Source organism: Tiliqua scincoides, chromosome 3, assembly GCF_035046505.1.
Source record: "Tiliqua scincoides isolate rTilSci1 chromosome 3, rTilSci1.hap2, whole genome shotgun sequence".
Taxonomy (NCBI): Eukaryota; Metazoa; Chordata; class Lepidosauria; order Squamata; family Scincidae; genus Tiliqua; species Tiliqua scincoides.
Window position 1 is genome coordinate 24,272,291 of NC_089823.1, and position 19,749 is coordinate 24,292,039.

General features: G+C 41.5%; 1 protein-coding gene across 1 annotated transcript; it reads right to left on the reverse strand.

The window, feature by feature from the left end:
• Positions 1–968: 968 nt before the first annotated feature.
• On the reverse strand, positions 969–19,132 carry MTMR6 (myotubularin related protein 6). The gene is made up of 14 exons (XM_066620934.1): positions 19,061–19,132; positions 15,325–15,441; positions 14,065–14,227; positions 13,797–13,954; positions 11,410–11,538; positions 10,308–10,442; positions 9,259–9,391; positions 8,235–8,344; positions 7,603–7,728; positions 6,914–6,963; positions 5,511–5,711; positions 4,686–4,820; positions 4,471–4,597; positions 969–3,338 (listed from the first exon to the last, which is right to left on the reverse strand). Exons 1-14 carry the CDS (start codon positions 19,082–19,084, stop codon positions 3,075–3,077), a joined length of 1,872 nt encoding a protein of 623 aa, XP_066477031.1. The 5' UTR covers positions 19,085–19,132; the 3' UTR covers positions 969–3,074.
• Positions 19,133–19,749: the final 617 nt, after the last annotated feature.

The following is a 19,749-nucleotide window of genomic DNA, read 5'->3' on the forward strand; positions in this document are numbered from 1 at the left end:
AAAATATAAGAAGTGTTGCAAAAATTCCAGACACCTATTCAACTAAGAAAAGCATGTTTAAGGTAGCTATACTGAACTATATTATTAAGAATACTCATAGACCGCTTTAATAAAAATGCAAAGCAGCTTACAGAGAGAAAAATGACTAACATAAAATATAAATTGTATTATGCATATACACCTATACATACTATATATGTGATATATATACCAGATGTTGTATGAGTGCAGATGTACATGTCACAGATGCACATAGTTCAGTGCATCTGAAAGTTTTTTGAGATGTCTGGCCACTTGTACATATGGAAATACCCATTACTGTGGGCCAAGAGGTTCTACTTCTTCAGTGATAAGATTAAGACTGGACTCCAGACGCTGGCTTCTTGCAAGGCTAGATAATTGTTGCAAACCACCATATGGATCTCAGGCTTGGAAAATCTCTTAATTCCAATAGGTGTCCTTTGCGTGAAAGTTCAAAACAAACAAAAGATATAGGGTAAAGACATAACAGTGATCACAGAAAGTTGTCCATCTGCCATGCAATTCCAGGGTTGCAATTTGACTTGCATGTGCACGTACCCAGAAAGCCAATCTTCACTCTTGCCCCCCTGTTATGCTTCAGATTCCCATAGGCCTTTCAAAATACTCAGTATGGTGAGGGTACTTTAAAACTGCTCCTACTATTGATAATATTGTGTTTGTCTTCGCTTAGTACACAAGTCTTTTCAATGAACAATAGTCCCTTCTTATTCAAGCACTTAGACTTGCTGTGCATTCCCCGAGTATATTTACTTGTGAGTTTAAGTCCTACTGTCCAAAGCTTTCCATTCCCTACAAAGCTTTCCATTCTTCAAATGAATAGTTAAAACCCCTAAATTTTATATTTTCAGAATAAGATCTATGTACATGGGTTACTTTCACTCATATTTAAAGATTACAAGAAACAAATGTGATATTATAACATTCAGTTTTGTATTTTCAGGTAACATAAGATTTATTCACAACAAAATGAACTAGAGGGAGAAACCACCCGAGAAAGATATTTCTCCACCCGCATACCTTCCAAAATTAGCGTATACACAATATCCATACCATGCCAAAAATGGCAGAAAACATGAGAATGTACAATCACACAGGATCTACTACACTGAATGCTGGATCCTATATTCCCCTCCTGCCCCCCCTCTGTGGACAAGTATATCCATCACCAAGACAATGAACAATACAAGGCTTCAACTTGCTCCTTCTTTAAACATACAATAAAGCAACACTGGCAACCTATTTAAATGCGCTGGCAAGATATAGTTATGGTTTTCCTTTACAATTTTGCCAGTTCTTCAATCATGACCCGTTTTGCCCTTGTTACTATAACCAGAATCCCAACTACTGCAGTGGGAGACACAGTCAACTGTGTCAAGTTTTGTGTGGTGTGTCCGCAGTTTTGTTCAAACAGCCTTCAGGGATTAGAATGAGTCTAAACTAATTTTCACTCAGTGCCAAATAACCATTTGATCCCACAGGTACAAATTAGTCTACTATACCACCTAGGGAGTTTAATACCTCAAGGTGTGCATGTTTATAATCTCGGCTCTCAAAGCTCATTTCCTTTCCTTCAATTAGACAATAAAAACAAATTGGGAAGAGCAGAGGCAGCATCACACACTGAAAGCAAATCCATTCTCTTCTCTGGTGAAGTTGAAACAAAATACCTCCAGGGACATGTTTCATTTACCTGTATGAGATGCACAGTATAATCCTCCTTACTATGTCTTCTTGTTAACTAGAGACCTGTTTGCTCCCAGGCAATATACTGTATCCTGCAGGCATGAACATGAACAGGTTTTCAAAGCAAATGGCTGTAGAGTCTGCAGCCAGCTGGCCTGCAAACCTGGGGTTTGTTTCTCTCAGTTCCCAAATAAGAACGGCTGCTTCATTAGTCAGCCACAATGACTTACATGACATAAATGAAATCTACCAGTTTCTATAGATTAAAAGTGACCTTTTGTTTGGTTTTTAAACTAAGATTTTTCTTTTAAAAACAGATTTCTGGGAGAGAAACAAATGTCCTGTAGACCATCACCACCAATTCAAAAAAAAATAATGCTCAAAAACATGTGCTGCTTCTATAGTTTCCTTCCTGTCAGATGCCCAAGCTATTTTATGTATACTGTAGTTGCTGAGCTACAAAAACTTGATCTGAAAGATGCAGTCTTTGTTTAGTACCCGTTTTGTTTTCATTAAAACAAATAATTTGCTCCACAGTATTTTAGTCCTTTGTATGGATACATACAAATGACATCATAAACTGCCCTTCAGTGAGCCAGATAAATCAGGGATGCAATTTCAATCCATTAACTAGTTAGTTATCAGAAAAATTGGTTGTTTCAAGAGACTAAAATTTCCATAATTACCAAAGCAAAACTAACATGTCCATAGATGGAACCTAGCCTAACTCTCATGCTATTATTTTGAAGGAGAATAATTTCAAAAAGTCACTTTGCGTACAATATGTTATCTCACAATCTGATGAGAAAATAGAGCGGACTAAAAAAAAAAAGTAAGGCCAGCTCTTTCTAGTTAAGAGATACAGTACCTTCAATGGCAATTGAGACATCAAAAATTAGTAACAAGCAACAGATTAAATAGCAGTACACATACACTGTACATTATATACTTTTGGCTGTCTCAGTAAGTAACTTGTTGCATCCTAGAAGTAGATTTTCAAAGATGGATCATCCATTTGGCAATAAACACATTGAACAACATCAAGTTATCCAGTGCAAACTATAGTTTGTTGCACTCCAAACACAAACCAGTTCCATTCTTCAGTTCTTTAAGCCACAAACTATTTTATGAAAAACATTCCACAATTCTTTCAATATCACTAACTTAATTACTTCAAGAGAACAGCAACAACCTCCCTTAACAACCAACATGCTGTTCTAGTCTATGTTAACAAGGCTCTTCATTCAATAAATCGGTTTTTGGTCATGCACCAAGAGACCAGTCTCACAATGCCCTGTCCTTGAACTTCAGTCTTTTCGGAAAGAGTACAGCAGTGCTCCACGTGACCTTTAACATGTCATTCTTGCCACTCCATACTCCAGACTGACAACACCAGGCTCCGGTTTGGAGAGCTCTTCCATATACTCGCTGTACCGATTGTCTGCTGCGTTGGAGCCCTCTATCGTTCGAATACAGTCATTCCCATGCAATAGAGGTTGTTCCTTCTTAAAGCACTGGCATGTATTAAGTGCTGGTGACACAGGCTGAACAGATCGTAAACATTCCTTGGAGAAGACTGCATCCAGCTCCTTGTTTGCACGGCGCCCTAATTTCTGAGATTAAGAGGAATGATTCATCATTAGTTCTTATTTCAGAACCCATTCTTTCTCCAGATGAACTGTGGCTCACAATCAGTTCTTGACCCACTACTAGTTCACTACTCCCTGTGAACATATAAGGCCTCTTTATACCAAGACTACTGGTTTATTTTGCCCACTATCTATCTGCTTTGGCTGGCAATGGCTCATCAGGGTCTTAACTAGGGCTCTTTGCTAATCCTGAGATAATCAGCAATTATCTGCTGCCTGAGATCATTTTAGTTGGCAATACCAGGGAGACTTCTTAGACCAATCTGGAATTTTCTGCATGCAAAGCATGTGCTCTACAACCAACTATTATGATCCTCTCCACCCCATGGAGTGGCACTTCTTGCCTCCATAAATCATCAGGCCCCTCACCTTTCCTTCTCCCTCTATTCTTCCTGAACAGCAAAAGTACATGAACCATGATAGTACTTGAGCAAAGATGCCTTTCTCATCTGCTATTGCAGCCTGCGTCGGTAGACAACTGCCCAGGGTGTTCAGTTAGTAATTCCACCACAGGGCTTAGTTCTGTAAGCAATAAATGTACATCCAATGCCAAGTTTTGCTATTTAAGAGCATTCACATGTATGGCAAGTGGATTAAAAGTTTCAGTTCAAGAGTCCCTGGCAAGTCCACCTGTTGTGCACACTCCTCTCTCACTTGTTTTGGGACACTTATGTGCACATTCTCGAGTGTGTCTGGAGGTAGAGTGTTAACCTTTTCTTATGAATTCCAAAGACAATGCTCACAAAATGCAAACACAATATCATTACAAAGAAAATATCATTTGAAAGCCATGCAGGTAGAACATCACTTGGGCAAGGGGGCTTTCTTGCAACTTTCTCCCCACAGCTGCACCCTCAAGAAAGTTGGGGAACAGAGTGGAAGGAACTGTTGAAGGGAATCAGCAGAGTGGGGAAGAGTGGAGAGAAACATCCTTACAAAAGTGCCTTTCCATTAATGAAAGACAGGGTATAGATACAAGTTAGCATGTGGGATGAGGACTGAATTCTGTAAAAAAAAAAAAGGGCGGGGCTTAACTTTCTGTAGTAATGTAATCCTTTCAAGGCTCAAATAAAGTTTGCTAGTCCCCAATACTTACAGCTTCCAGTTCTTTAACATCTTTTTCCAGTAGTTTATTTTGTTCACTCATATTCATGACATGGTTGAGTACAGACTGCCTTGGATGCATTGTGTGATCAAACTGATGATACATGTTTCTCCAAAACCTATGTGTCAACCATAAGAAGTATTTTAATACATCACTTTGCCTACTGGTGCATTTTTAAAAAATCAAATTATTTCAATGAAACTTACTTAAAGTTAAAGGATGTTGTGCTAGGTTCCAGAACAGCATGCAAATGAGAAAAATTCTCATTGTAGATAGGGTTTAGATATTTCTTACATTCATCCAGAAGGAAAGGCCACAATGAATAAGTCTTCTCTTTCAATCTTAAGGCAAGGAAAATGTCAGGTTACACATTGTCAGTGGTTGAAGAACTAAATTTAGTCCAATACATTAGAGACAAAGCATACAAGAACAGTGATTCCTTAAGCTGCGTAGCCATGCAGCTCTGAGCTGAGCTCTGTGTACCATGGAGCTCAGCGACCTGGATGTTTGGCAATGATGTGTGATGTCATCACCAAGCATCTGAGGATGGCACAGCAATGCCATGCTCCAGGTTCTGAAGAAGAGTGCACCAGAACAGACAGAAAAATATATAGCTTTTGTCTGTTCTTAAGACCAGCTGTGCCAGGAAGGGGAGTGGGAATTGAATCAAGTCTGCATACTGGAGGAAGGCGGGTTAACCCCAATTCCATTTCCCAGACTTAGTAAAACCTTCCCATGGGGAGGTGGGAAGGAAGACAGGTATCTATACTGTACCTATGTGTGTCCGTCTCCCCCCCCCACAAGGATTCATTTCCTTGCTTAGCTGAAATATTTCATTCCCCCCACCCCCTATAAGAAAGAACTTACAGCACAGCTGTTAGAACACTTTGTGGATTTACGGTCACCACCATAGAACTTGTCTAAAGACTAATATTTTCTAGTCCCAAGGGAGGATTCCCAGACTTCTCCTGCTGAGGAACAGCAAGAGGTGGTAAGTTCTACATAACACAATTTCAAGGAAGAAGTCCTACTTGAGTTCTTCTCGTTCTTTTTGGCAGTTTCCAATGAAGTTTCCAAACTGGCACGAGTGAACATGTTCATGGATCTGGAGAAGAAAGGCTTCGTTGTACTCAAAGGCTCGTGGAAACTGTTCTGTCAGGTGCCAGACACATTCTAAAAATTGGGCAAACACTGGTGAGTTTTCCTTTGGGTCTCCATCCAATTGGGCACATCTAAAAAACACATTCCACATTAATATAAGATAGACAAAATACCAACAACTGGGGTGTTGCATACTGCACTACGGCAAAACTATTTGTTTTGACATATGCTGGTCCAGTCACAAGTGCATTAGAACTTCTTTTAACTTTGACTACAATAAAAATAATTGCTTGTAACACTACTCTAGAGATTATACAAGAGCATTTCAGTGTAACACAACATGTGGGACTATTGGACATATATTAGTCCTGTGACACTACAATAATACGCTTAAGATACTGTTTTCGATTTCAAGTCTTGTGTGTTCAAAGTTCAGACTTACCTATGTGATACTGGTAAGTGGACACACATAGGAAAAAGGAGTGGAACAAAGGGCTTAATTTAGAGACATGCGCCATGGGATTTCTTTTTACTCCTTCCTTTGAAGAGCTGCTGCAGGCTGCATCACAAATTGCTTTTTGGAAGTGTCACTCCTTCACTAGTCTCAAAAGAGGCTTGCTCCATGGCATGAAGAGGGCTGCTGTCAAGAAACACAAGCCCAAATCCTCCTTGGACATCTGAAACATGTTGTTCGGTTTTTGGATCCTACTCAATGTATACTCAAGTTAACTGCTCTACAGTTTTGGACGAACATATGCAAGTAAAAACCAAAACAATAAAGAGTACCATGAAGTTTAGATATCCATTTTAAACCTCAAGGCATTTAGTCTGATATTCAAATGTTAGTGGATTAGGCATTCCCCTGGTCGGTTTTAAAAGTGTGAATGCATTTGTGTGTACACGGAACATGCACATGGAGTACAGAACATCCACAGAGACCACATGAGCAACTCAGTCCTAGGAATTGCATTTCACATTGAGTAAGAGATGCATCACAAACAGGTGCTGAAAGCCACAAGAGAGCCCTGATGAGCTCAGATACACTAAGGGCTTTTCCCCCATGTATCTAGCTCAGTGAAAACAGGAAAACTAGGATACAGATATGTCAAGCTCTCTTGTGATTTCCCTGGACCTCAGTTAAGTTCTAGCCTAGAGGATTCTAACATAAGGTGAATGCTATTACAGGGCTAAGAGGCCGTCTCCCAAGACTGCAAACATGCAGGCTAAAATGAATTATTAATTTCACTTAATAATTACTGTAGATGTGATGAAGCACATTTACAGTACATAACAAATTCAAGCCTGCAGCAAGTCTTTAATGCGAACACTCTACCTGTCTGCAAATTTGTGTCCAAAAGCAATCCAGTCTTTTTCTATCAAAACCTGGAAGAAAAGAAGCATTAGCAAAACTCTATTCTAAAAATGCTATTAATTTATTTTCAAGTTGCAAGTTTTAATCTGGATAATATCCCCTTTGCAAAGCTCAATTTTTGATTTCTAGTCTTGACTCTTTAAAACATTAGGTCAGTACCCAGAATCATCCAACTCAAATATCAGAATTAAATGTAAAAGTTGGAATCACAAAGTGTTTAAAAATACAGATGATGCAATTGATGTGTGTAGTAGTATCATGCTTAGAGCTAGCACAGTAAACACATCAACTTTTTCACTAAGGTGAAATCTCTATTTCACCTCTATTTCATATTCTTAATGAGAAATTGCAAATTGGCAATTTAAGGATCAATTTAAATTGGCTGTACGTATTAATTTAAACACAGATTTATTCTGCAAAGTTATGTTCTATGATTTATGTCATCTAACTGAGCTCTTAGCCTGCTTATATGTGATGCACACAGGCTTGATGTACACACACATCTTTTATCTTCAGCAGGGAAAGTAAACTCCAATCTAATCTGAAACATTTATCTTAAAAATTTATCACTTGGTCAACAGCCAGTTACAAAGTAACTCAGTTTTAGCATATGCTAACTCAAGGAAACTACTTGTTCTGAATGTACTCACCATGAATCCTTTAATTGTTCTATAAAATGGATCCAACAGCAAAGAACCCAGGGAACACACTTGTGATGTCCGGTCCCAGCCATCAGAGCAGTGTACCAGCACACTTGCATTCTCCGAAGCTATGGCCTAAGAAGGGATAAGCCTCATCCATGTGTGCATCACAAACAAATTCAGCTGCTATGTATAGCCACCTCCACTTTTAACACCACAAAGTACACAGAAGTGCCCTCATCCAAGCAAGGATTTCCCTTTCTGCATCCACCCTAATACAGGAGGAATAGCCTGCTGCAGGGAACTGAGGATGTACCTACAGCTCTGATTTCCTACTGAGAGGAAAGAGCTGGTCAGTTTACCAGCCCCTTCCATTCCTCATGCCAGTTAACACCACTGGCACAGCTGACAGTATTTGCATCAGTGCAGCACAGCCAGGAAGAATATAGCAGTAGCTGCAAAACCTTCTGCTGAACTCAGTTTCCTAGATTTGGGCCATTTGCATGTGTGTGCATTTATTGTTTATGCATTGAGAATTGCTGTAGCCACAACTGTTTCCTGAAAAGCAGTATATAAACCTAATATACTGTAAGCTATGGGTATGCAGTACCTTCAAAAAGTAAAAAAAAATGCAAAATTACTTTGGTTAAGAAGACAGCTGCCTCCAACACTGCTTTGATGTGCCGCAGCCATCCTGAGCTCTCCAAACCAGACAGAAAATCACTGACAGATAGGCCTCTTGTCCCACAGACTAAAATGAAAAGAAAACTAGTGGCTATTAATTCAGTAACAATTCCTTCTGCAAGGAACAAACATTATCCTCATTTTAAAAACTGTATGAAATAATAATTTAGATTTGTGAATTATACAAGAAAAAATTTCCCTTCAGCAGCTCACAATTAAGACTCCAAAATAGGATATCAGAGGTTGATTTCTAACAAGATCAAAGATCTGCACACATGCATCAATGTATATAAAATAAGAACTTGTTCCAGTTGAAACTAATGTGTACTCTAGATCAGGGTGCCCAAACCCCGGCCCAGGGGCCACTTGCAGCCCTCAGAGACTCCCAATCCGGCCCGCAGGGAGCCCCCAGTCTCCAATGAGAATCTGGCCCTCCAGAGACTTGCTGGAGCCTGTGCTGGCCTGATGCAACTGCTCTTAGTGTGAGGATAACTGTTTGACCTCTCACATGAGCTGTGGGACAAGGGCTCCCTCCACTGCTTGCTGTTTCATGCCTGTGATACAGCAGCGGCAGTGAAGGAAAGGCCGGCCTTGCTTTATACAAGGCCTTTTATAGGCCTTAAGCTAATGCAAGACCTTCATTCGTTCATATAAGTTCCATCTCTAATATATTCATTTATGTAAATTTATTCAAATTTGAAATGTACATTAATTCTTTTTTTCCCAGCCCCCGACATAGTGTCAGAGGGATGATGTGGCCCTCCCGCCAAAATGTTTGGACACCCCTGTTCTAGATGACAAATCAATTTTCATAAACTAAACAGATGGCAGGTTACAGCTATCACAAACAGAATTCACAACCGTTCTCCACCCTTTAGCATCCATAGCATAATTTTTTTTAAAAATGGACCTCAATTTTAGACTCATGTTTTGAACTCATTATCACAAGTTCTTGATACCAATAAGGACACCTATACATACCTTCTAGAAGTTTCTGCAGACTAGATCTCATGACATGAATGTTTTCAATACCAACAAACTGGAATCTAATATTAGAATAATTGTCTTCATTTTCATAGCCTTTTCCTGCTGCTCTGTTTGCAATTGCATTCAGCTTCAAAAAAAAAAGAGTGCAATAATAAAATAGAGAAAATGAGATGTTACTTTCATGAAGTGTGTACATGGCAGCATCAAAAATACCATTATGAATCACTTGGTTTCCTGATCCTAGGACAATTCTACTATTCATAATTACATTCTCCCTGCTAAGCCAAGTTGCCAGCTGAACTGAATTCCAAATACAAGAAAATGTCCTTCTTACCTGGTAACAATAAATTGCACGTTATATAGTGTAGAGAATCGGAACCAAACCAATTTTCATATATGCTGGATGACTAGGAACAACTATCACCAGCACTCAAAGAGTAGTGCTGGAATCCAAAGAGCTACAATATCTGCAATTCTGTACTCCCAGGTTAAGTGCAGGTCAACCCCTGCTAACTGGGTAAGAGGCACTCTTTCAAGTGGGTGCTCCTCTTTTTAGCAGGCAGAGAGTAACTAGCCCACCTCACCCCAGCAGCGTCTTTTCTAGTGGCTGTCTGCTTTTGCATCTTTTTAGATTGTGAGCCCTTTTGGGACAGGGATCCATTAGTTATTTGATTTTTCTCTCTGTAAACCGCTTTGTGAACTTTAGTTGAAAAGCAGTATATAAATACTGTTAATAATAATAATAATAATAATAATAATAATAATAATAATAATAATAATAAGTGTGCAAATCCCAATGAACTCAATGGGACTTCGGATTAGATGTACACAGGATTGCCCTGTAGGACACCCCAGGACAGAGTCACAGACAGACCACTTCATTATTCTCCTCTGACACTGCTCAGACTGAGTCCTAATAGAAACTGCAACTGAACAGTAAACACAGTTTTCTTTGGAGTAACCCCACTTTCAGTATCCTGAAAGTGCAGCACTTTCTACTACTAGCAATACTAAAAATCATTAGTGAAAAAGACAACACATACTTTAGGCCTGGTGTCCACAACATACATATAGCGATTGGTAGGATTGGCTTTACTGATCGCCTGCAACATGTGCTCATCCTCCAGACATCTGGCACTGAATCCCGAGAGAGGTTGACTACATCTGCAAATGGCAGCCTAGCGATAAGATTGAGGGAACAAGAATAAATATCACATCATAACAGGTCTGAGCTCTTTTAAATAACATGAATAGCATTCAAAGTCATTAGTCTACAATATTAGCAAGCAAAAATGAAGACCAGAGCTATTCTGGTCTCTGAAGAGATATGCTTTGCACTATACAGTCATGCACCACTTGACAGGGATCGGGACTGCGATGCCTGTCATCAAGCAGCACTTGATGCAACGCAGACCCTCCACAGGGAAGGGAATGCTCCACTCCCCTTTGGATGGTCATCTGAGCCTTCCAGAGGCAGTGCACATCCGAGCACTGCCTCTGTAAGGCTCAGACTGAGGGAAATTGACTTCCAGTTCACAGAGGAAACCGGAAACTGTGTGAAAGACATGACTTCCCTCAGTCTGAGCCTTGCAGAGGCAATGCTTGGATGTGCGCTGCCTCTGGGAGGCTCAGACAGTGCTCTGGAGGCGAGGGGAGCAGAACACCCCTCGCATTCGCAGGGTGGGGTTGTGCGCCCCCTGATGACTACATGACTACACGCGGTCATCTGATATGCGATCCCAGCATTGCAAAGGAGAGCACACCTGTATACAGGAGCATATTTGCAATTATAGCCAACTTACTTTCAACATCAAAGACAAATTAGCTTGTTTTATAGACTCCATACACAACAGTAGTTCTAGCCCAACTTCTTGCCTCTAACTTGAAATTATTATTTTGTCAAGAAATATAAGTATAATAATTGCTATACAAAAAGCCAAATTTATTTCTGGAAGTTTGAAAACATCAGGAGAGATGTTTGTCAGAAAGGACCTAGGCACTTGTTTCACACCACTAGCATCCATTTTTGCTGAGCCACAACACATCTAGGGGCCTACAGTAGGCTACTCTACTCACCCTCTTGTCTTTTCCTGTGTTGGAAAACAGTCTTTAGCCCACTTGCACTGAAAGGAAATCAGACTATACCTCATTATCTTTATGATAATATGACAGCACAGGGAACCTTCCTTTGCTTCGAAATTTAGAACTGCCAACAATTATGGGCTTGCTTGCACTCTTGGGGACATAGAGTTCTCTTGGATATGTTTCACAGATCTGAGAGAAGGAAAGAAATAAAACTGTAAGCAACATTCAAATAGACATCTATTGAAATAAAGGATGCAGGCCTTGCAGGCAGAGTGTCATCTGTGTGCTGGAGATTTCACTTTTGTCACAGACTGAGACCAGGAGACTTATCCTGAAGAAATTTGAACATCCAAGGTTAGAAAAATACGAATGGTCTTGCAGTCTTCCTTAGGAAAATGGTTAACAAGGATGATGAGCAGCAAAATCACAATGTGCATAATATAGTATGATCAGAAGCATCCATCAGCATGTGAAGGGTGGGGCACAAGTTGCCTAACAAATCGAGTTTTAAAAAAATCAGCCAAAAGAAGATAGTTGTTTCTGAGCAAGGGTTTGGTTCTCCTGTCAATGACTCCTAAACCAAACTTCACGTTCCCAAATCCCTCAGAGGAAGTTTAACTATTACCAAGATCCGAAGTCTTCCAATGGTTTTAAATCCTGAAATGCAGCAAGGAACAACATGGACAAAAAAGCACTAGACAATGCAGTGCTGATTCTCCCCATAGATCCTGAAGGGTCAAACACAGTCCCAGCAATTATCATAAGAAAAAAATAAAATTAGGTGAGTATCAGAGATAGGTAGCACCACAAATATGGTTACTAAATTGACATTTTCCACTACAAGTGCTTGAGAGGCTAGTGCTCATATTATATTTTGTAGTTGTTTACCCCAAGCAGCAGAAAAAGTGGAAACTTGTTAACAGACATGTGAAAAACAGCAAGGAATCGGACACATGGAGGAATCCTGCAAGTTACTGTTCTAAAATAAATAGCTATCAAAATGAACTCAACAGTAGACAGCCTGAGGTAAGACTCCCCAGCAAAGTACAAAAAAGAAAGCTAGGGAACCAGAGAGAAGTCATTCGATTACAGTTTGGGGTAAACAACTACAAAAGATCATATGAGCACTAACCCTTCAGGCACTTGGTGTAGAATTCTCATCACACAAGTCAGTAGTTACAAATACAGTAAGCTTTTCATTAAAGGAGAAGAACTGAGGATATGGTAGGAGTTTTCACAACTAACCCCACATAAGATCAGTTATTGGCATTAAATCATACAACAGACGACTTCCATATGAAGTCATAAGAAAGAAAGTGCAGCCAGTGAAAGAAGTGATTGGAATGAATCTGGAAGAGAAACTTCCTCTTCATTCGCAGCCATGCTCACAGAGGAAAAATGAGCTCTGTGACAAGGGACCCAGCTAGTGATCAATTGGGCAAACCACTTTATGAACTTTTCGTTGAAAAGCAGTATTTAAATATTCTTAAATAAACAAACCAGACTGAGTCATCCCTCACTTGCTATGTAACTAGGTGTGAACTTTGTCAAGGTTAGAAAATGAGGATTCTGGAGAGGGCCTTTAAACAGAATTCTCACGTGGGAGAGAGAAACAAGCCACACTCTCCAGGACGTTATTCCAGGATCATGGCAAGACTCCACCTACTGACTTCATTTCATGGGTAAGAATTCTTCTGCATGCTCCCAAGCACATTTGAAGAGTATGAATCAACACATCCTAACATTCAAAGCCAATGAAACGTGTGGAGCATTATAAAACAAGACAGAACTAGAGCACAAACGCATGGTGTAGTGTTTATGTGGAGGCGCTAGCCTTAGCCTTAGTATGTTGGCAATAAAGCAAAGCACACTTTGCACTTGCGCAGAGCAAACTTGCACGGCCTTGGTGACATGCTGAGTCTGAAGCTCTGTAGCCTGTCAACAAGAAGATGTTATAAAGAATCATATCTAGGAATGTGTATTGCGGTTAAGCTAGAGAGCCGGCTAGTTATAGCCAGTGTGAATCTCAGCATCCTTTTGTAATTTCCCTATTACGCAGACTTTTGATTCATAGCTTAGTATTGTAAACAAGATCAGAGAATGGAAAACCCCAGCCTGTTGTGTACTGTTTGAGAGGGAATAAAAGTCAGAGAAGGCTGAATCCCAGAAGCTTTTTCCCTCTGCATCAGGCCTTCCTTCTGCATCTCGCTTCTATACATGTCTGTTGTTTTATTCATTGCTATAACTCTTTGCTGCCTCAAGTTCTAACTTTCAAACCCTCAGAGTGCTTCTGCTTTAACACTCTCCTTCAGGCAACAAGATACAGTCTTGTGTGTCTCTCACCAAGCACCAAGGCCCCCAAAAGCCTTGGGTGCTCCCCAAAGCAGCATCTTGCACTGCTACAGCATGGAATGCCTATTGCATTCTTCCTTCACAGAAACAATTACCTTATAATCACGATTTACATCAGACAACTGCCAGTCAGAGTTAGGCACACCCATCCGATTGTACTCTTCTGCTAGGTCAATGAACTGCCAGCCTTGCACCCGCTCTTCCTCACTTTGCTTTGGATTGTAGGAGAAGGCATAAAGCTCATCGTATCTTGCTAAAATAAATCAAAAGAAAAAAAAGGAACTTGACCCCTGCTGTCAAATTTTGAGAGAACAGGAGCACCTCAATTTAGCACATTCTAACAGAGGAAGGCAGTTACCCTACCTGGTCTTGACAACTGAAGCAAGGAGTTATAAATATCATGACAGTCCCTTTCTCTGGGAACAATGAAGTGAACAATTCTGAAGTTCTTGCACTGGATCACCAGGGGGCAGCCTGAAGTTGTCAAGGCAAGCTTCTCCGCTGCGGCAATATGGTGGTGCAATATCTGCATAAAAGAATCCACAGAGAATGGCTCATTCCTTGCTTCCCATAAACAAAATCACAAATTCTACTTTTAAAACATTTTTTTATCCTGTCTTTATTGCCACAGAGCATCACAAAGCAGAGAACAACAAAATTAAGGAGGAAAAAAACCAAACTAGCCATCCCAGCAACACCATCACAAACCTCAACGTCTACCAATAGCTGAACAGAAAAACCAAATTTTTACCCATCTCCTGAAGGAATGCAGGAGAGGAGGGTCAGTCAAACCTCCGCAGGCAGGGCATTTCACAAGGCTAGTGTCACCACTGAAGACAGCCTGCTCATGAGGGATGCCTGCCATGCCCGAGGGGAATGGCATCTGGAGCAAGACCCGAGTTAATGATCAAAGTGCATGGGAAGGCATGCATGGGAGGAGATGGTTCTTAAAATACCCAGGTCCTAAACCATTCAGGGCTTTAAAGATCTTAATACCAAGAAACAAACCCATCATCAAAGTAGCTCACAAAGAACTGTGGTGATGTAATCTCACTGAGTAACCCTGGTTAACAAAGCTGATAAAAGGTGCTTCTCATCCCTGAGGCCAGATGGTTTAGGTTATCTTACAAAATTGAAGTTTAACAGCACTTTCATAAGTAGAGAGAAGACTGTGAGCCTTGGATTTAAGGGAGATTGACATTTTTCATGCTTTTCACACATGCATAGGAATTATATTTGGGCAACTACCTGAAGTATGGGAAAATCCTACTTACAAAACAAATCTACCCCTCCAGTTTCTTCAGGAGTCTGAAGTGGAACCTAAAATGCTTGAAAGAGTGCACTGTAGCACACAAAAACTGTACGGCTCAAACAGGACAACCTCACAGACCCATACAATTCAGTATATATTTAAAAAAATTGTAGCAGGGCAGCTCATATCCTCACACTCAGAGCAGCCAATGGCAATAAACTGCTCATAAAGCAAGTTTCTTATCTTGGGGAAAATCATTAACATCAACTTGCTTTAGCCCTTAAAAACAAAAGGACAAATATAACAAATATATATAAAGACAAATATAACAAAAGGAATGCACTGAAAGACAGTGCAACCAGAATCCTCACCCATGTCTCTCTCTGGCTTGTGTCTATAAATAACAGATGAGTTGCTGTAAGGTAGAGAGTTCCAGTTTGTGACTTGATGCTTGTGCTGAATCGGTCTAATAATTTCACCTGCTCTACCTGCAAGGGGAGAAAATACATACATTCCTATGAGGTGATATAGTTCAGTTATCTAACTATGAAATACAGTGTTGACATAGGCTCACCTCATTGTTGCTATTCAAAGTAAATCTGAACAGAAAACCTGTAACAATGAAAAATGTCCTAGAAAATGATGCAGTGCATTTTGTATTTCCATGAATTGAAGAGTCCACCCATCTGCCTTCTTATAATCTCAGAAAGCTATTCAATGTACAGACTGAGGCACAGAAGTTTGTGTCTAATATGCTCTCCCAAAGCCACAGGCTGGGGAACACTGATCTAACGGTTCAAATTAAACTGCATCCTTCCCAGTTCAAACATTTTTTACTTTATCCAAAACTCAATTCACATATTCAAAGGTTTGTTTTGCCTGAATCTCAATGTTAAACCAGAAAAACACAAAAAAAGCTTTAATAAGAGATGTGGCATAGATGCACTGCTCATTTTTTCTTGGCAAAGTTACCTCATTAGTGCCAGTACAGAAAATTCCATCCAGGCCTCGAACAATGAGCCTGCCACTAGAATCAGAGAGGGGACATCTTCTAAATTCCATTGACAGGAGGATCAGAGCTCAAAGGAGATGGCAGTAAAAACAAGACATCCTGCATCAGCAGTGCAGCTATTTGCGATTCCTAGACACTAACTCAGCATCAACATTTTCCCTGGCTCGCATACAAGAAACCTTTTATGGCCAATTATCCAGCCCTTTGATTTTTAGAACCATCAGAAGTATAAGTCACTACTTTTAAATATATGGTTTTCAGAAATACAAAGACTATGAACTGCATAGAAATTATTTCGTTCGTGCTAATTTGCAGGAAATAGAGAAGCAGGCTTTCAAGGAGGTACAGAGCTAAAGCAATCTATTACAGGCATTCAAGGTAAACTTGTGCTGTAAAATAATTTGAACCAACAACACAGCCTAACAAGATGCGGACACAAGTCATACATATGGCTAGAAAGTGAAGTGGGCCCTTCATGGACAAATACTTGTCGATTTGCTTTGGCATGGGAAAGGTGGGATATAAATTTTTCTAATAATATATTGAGAACTGCAATTACCCACCTAATTTTGTCATTTTGTGCCTTTTTTTGGTAAGCAAAAGTTATGCATCAATAAGTAAGAACAAGGGTGTGTATTCAGGAACGCAGCTGTATAGCAGGTCAGGAGGAAACCAATTAACTGCTGAGTCTTGTAAAGTTTTGACTGAGTCTTGTAAAGTTTTGATTGTCTTTTGAAATATCAGACAATACATCTTTTTCCTGAAACAGTGCATAGTTATATTGTCAGGTTATTAAAGCACAACCCTTCAGATGATAACTTTTGGAAGAACAGTAGCCAAGCAGGCAGCCAAAAGACCGCTGAACTATTTGCACTGTGCGTCACACAAGCTGTTTGCTTATGGCTTGTCTACGCCATAAAAATACAGTATAGGCTTAAAGGGCGTCAACCACAGATTACTTCAGCATAAAGCTTATTGGCTAAAAACACATAAAATTTGGTATCCATTTTGTTTGCAGCTCCGATATACTGTCAGGAATATATTTAAGCCATGGGGCGGGGGACGAGATCAAACAGTTGAAGTGCCAGTTGAAGGCAAAAAGAACCTCCCCTCCCCATCATGGCTTCAAAAATTTAGCCCACAGTTTGTAAAACAAAACTCTAGGATGGGGTGGCCAACATTTCAACTTTAGGACTCCTGGGACTTTAACAATTGTGTAGAAGAGGGAATTTCAGCAGGTGCAACTGGACTCCCAGATGAAATTTCCTCTTTTATGCAATTGATAAAGGCTCAGGAGCCCTAAAGTTGAAATGCTGGTCTAGGACTTCAAAGAAAGAGTAGCCGCCATCATAGTACATTAGAGCAGCAAACACACAAAGAACAAACACACATCAAATTTATCCAGCATCTGGTGATAAGCTATAGTCCAGGGTGCTGTTTCTCAACATTCATCCTCCGCTGTACCACTTCACATGATCCACTGGACATGACATCATTGCCAGTTACTTCTGGGTTGGGAGACCAGATGTGATGCAACACCCATAAAGGGTTCAGAATGGATTTCTTTGAGCATGGAAAAGCATGCTTTGGACTGGAACCTCCGACTGCTGTTTGTTGTGTCACATTCTTGCTGCGGGGCGGCAGGGATCCCACAAGTACCACCAGACACCATCTCAAGTACCACTAGTGGTACCCATACCACTGGTTGCGAAACATAGCTCTAACGCTAGATAGCAGTACGAGTGAGGACAAAAAGGCACTGAGAACCTGTTAGAGCAATAGCCGGATGGCAGGGAGGCATCTCTTTTACCTTAGACCAGTGCTTCTCAAGGTTTGTCCTCCACTCTACCACGTCACATGGTCCACCTGTTCGAAGTACCACTGGGGGTATCTGGTGATGACCTCATCATCAGTTACTTCTGAGTTGATATGACGCGATATGATATGAGTAGATATGACTTCTGGGCCAGATATGACACAACAAAGACCAGGGTGGAGTGGAACGCCTTTTTGAGCATGGAAAAGCATGCTTTGGAGCTCTCACTGCCGGGCAACAGGTGTTTAGGGGTCCTGTGAGTACCACCAGACACCACCTCAAGTACCACTGATGGTATCTGTACCATTGGCTGAAAAACAATGGCTTAGATCAGTTCACCTGATAGTCTTGAAAATGCCGCACAGTTCTCTTTGTGTGATGTATTGTTGTGAGTCAGACTCACTTCTGGCCAGGGACATGCGGTGTGTGGGGAGACAGGGGCTTACTCCCAGAGGCTCCCCACTGCAGTTCTTTGAAAATTGCAGCCACCCACCTTGTGAGGTGCTCAAGCACTCACAAGCCATACACTTTTGCTTAAGGAGGCTCTTCCTCAAGAGCACCTGGGTTGTGGGTACTTGGGCGCCTCACACCATGGTGGAGCTTTAAGGACTCCAGTGGGGAGGTTCTGCCTCACCTACCTCCACACGTCCCTGCTTATGGCCAATGCACAAAACAGCCCTGCAAGACTATGATCTGTGGCACCTTTGAGAGCAACTCCCACAGAATTGGGGCAAAGGTGCCTGGATTATGCACTGAGCAGGAGCAGCGCAGGTAAGGTGAAGGGAAGAGGAACCCAGGCTGGCCAGGGAGTGTCAGGGTTCAATCCCATCCTCACTTTCCTGAGAGTAAGCTGCACTGACTATAATGGGACCTACTTCTGAGTAGACATGCATAGGGTTGGGCTCAGAGAGGCTGCCACCTCTGAAAAGCTGCAATCCTACCCACACTTACCTGGGAGTAAGCCCTGTTGACTCTAATGGGACTTACTTCTAGGTAGACAGACATAGGAGTGGGCGCTGAGCCTGCAATCCTAGTCACACTTACCTGGGAGTAAGCCTATTGACTACAATGGAACTTGCTTCCGAGTAGACATGCACAGGGTTGGGCTTTGAGGATGCAATCCTGTCCACACTTTCCTGGGAGTAAGCCCCATTGACTAGAATGGGACTTGCTTCTGAGCAGACATGCAAGGGACTGGGCTCCCCTCCCACCTGACAGCCGCCTCCTCCTGCAGAGACAGCCGGGGGGGACCCCAGCAGGGCCCAGCGCAGTCAATTACCTTCGTGGTGCGGATGTGCTCCATGATGCCGCCGCGCCCAAACCCACCACAGCAGCGCAGGCGGCGTCTCCTGGAGACACTTCCTCAGAATCCGAGGGGGGCGGGGGGACAGGGAGCCCCCGGAAGAGGCCGCAGCGCTTCCCACAGCGACCCCTGCCGTTCGGAGGACCTGCCAAGAACGCCACGCCTGCACCCGAGAGAGCAGGGGGCGTTTTAAGGACATCAACAGGCTGAGAGCCCAAGCCTATGCACGTCTACTCAGGAGTAAGCCCCATTGTAGTCAGTGGGGCTTACTCCCAGGAAAGTCTGGATAGCCTTGCAGCCTGAAAGCCTCATCCTATGCACATCTACTCAGAAGTAAGCCCCATTAGAGTCAATGGAGCTTACTCCCAGGAAAGTGTGGCTAGCCTTGCAGCCTGAGAGCCCCATCCCATGCACATCTACTCAGAAGTAAGCCCCATTAGAGTCAATGGGGCTTACTCCTGGGAAAATGTGGCTAGGATTGCAGTATGGCTTACTTCTGAGTAGACATGCATAGGATGGGACTTTATCCAAGGCAAGATTTTCTCTCCTTTTTGATCCATTTCTCAGGTGTTAAGCTGGCATGTTGCAAAGTTAGAAATCCTGTGGTATGGCCAGTTATTTATTATCCTCATGAATGATCGCTGAGCTTATCTTGTACAGTGTAC

Excerpts from the sequence above, each read along its gene's own strand:
- MTMR6 (XM_066620934.1), bottom strand. The coding sequence starts at position 19,084 with ATGGAGCACATCCGCACCACGAAG. Across the intron at positions 13,955-14,064 it reads GCTTCAGTTGTCAAGACCAG|CAAGATACGATGAGCTTTAT; the intron begins GTAGGGTAACTG and ends GATTTATTTTAG. Across the intron at positions 4,598-4,685 it reads ACAACATCCTTTAACTTTAA|GTTTTGGAGAAACATGTATC; the intron begins GTAAGTTTCATT and ends GTTGACACATAG.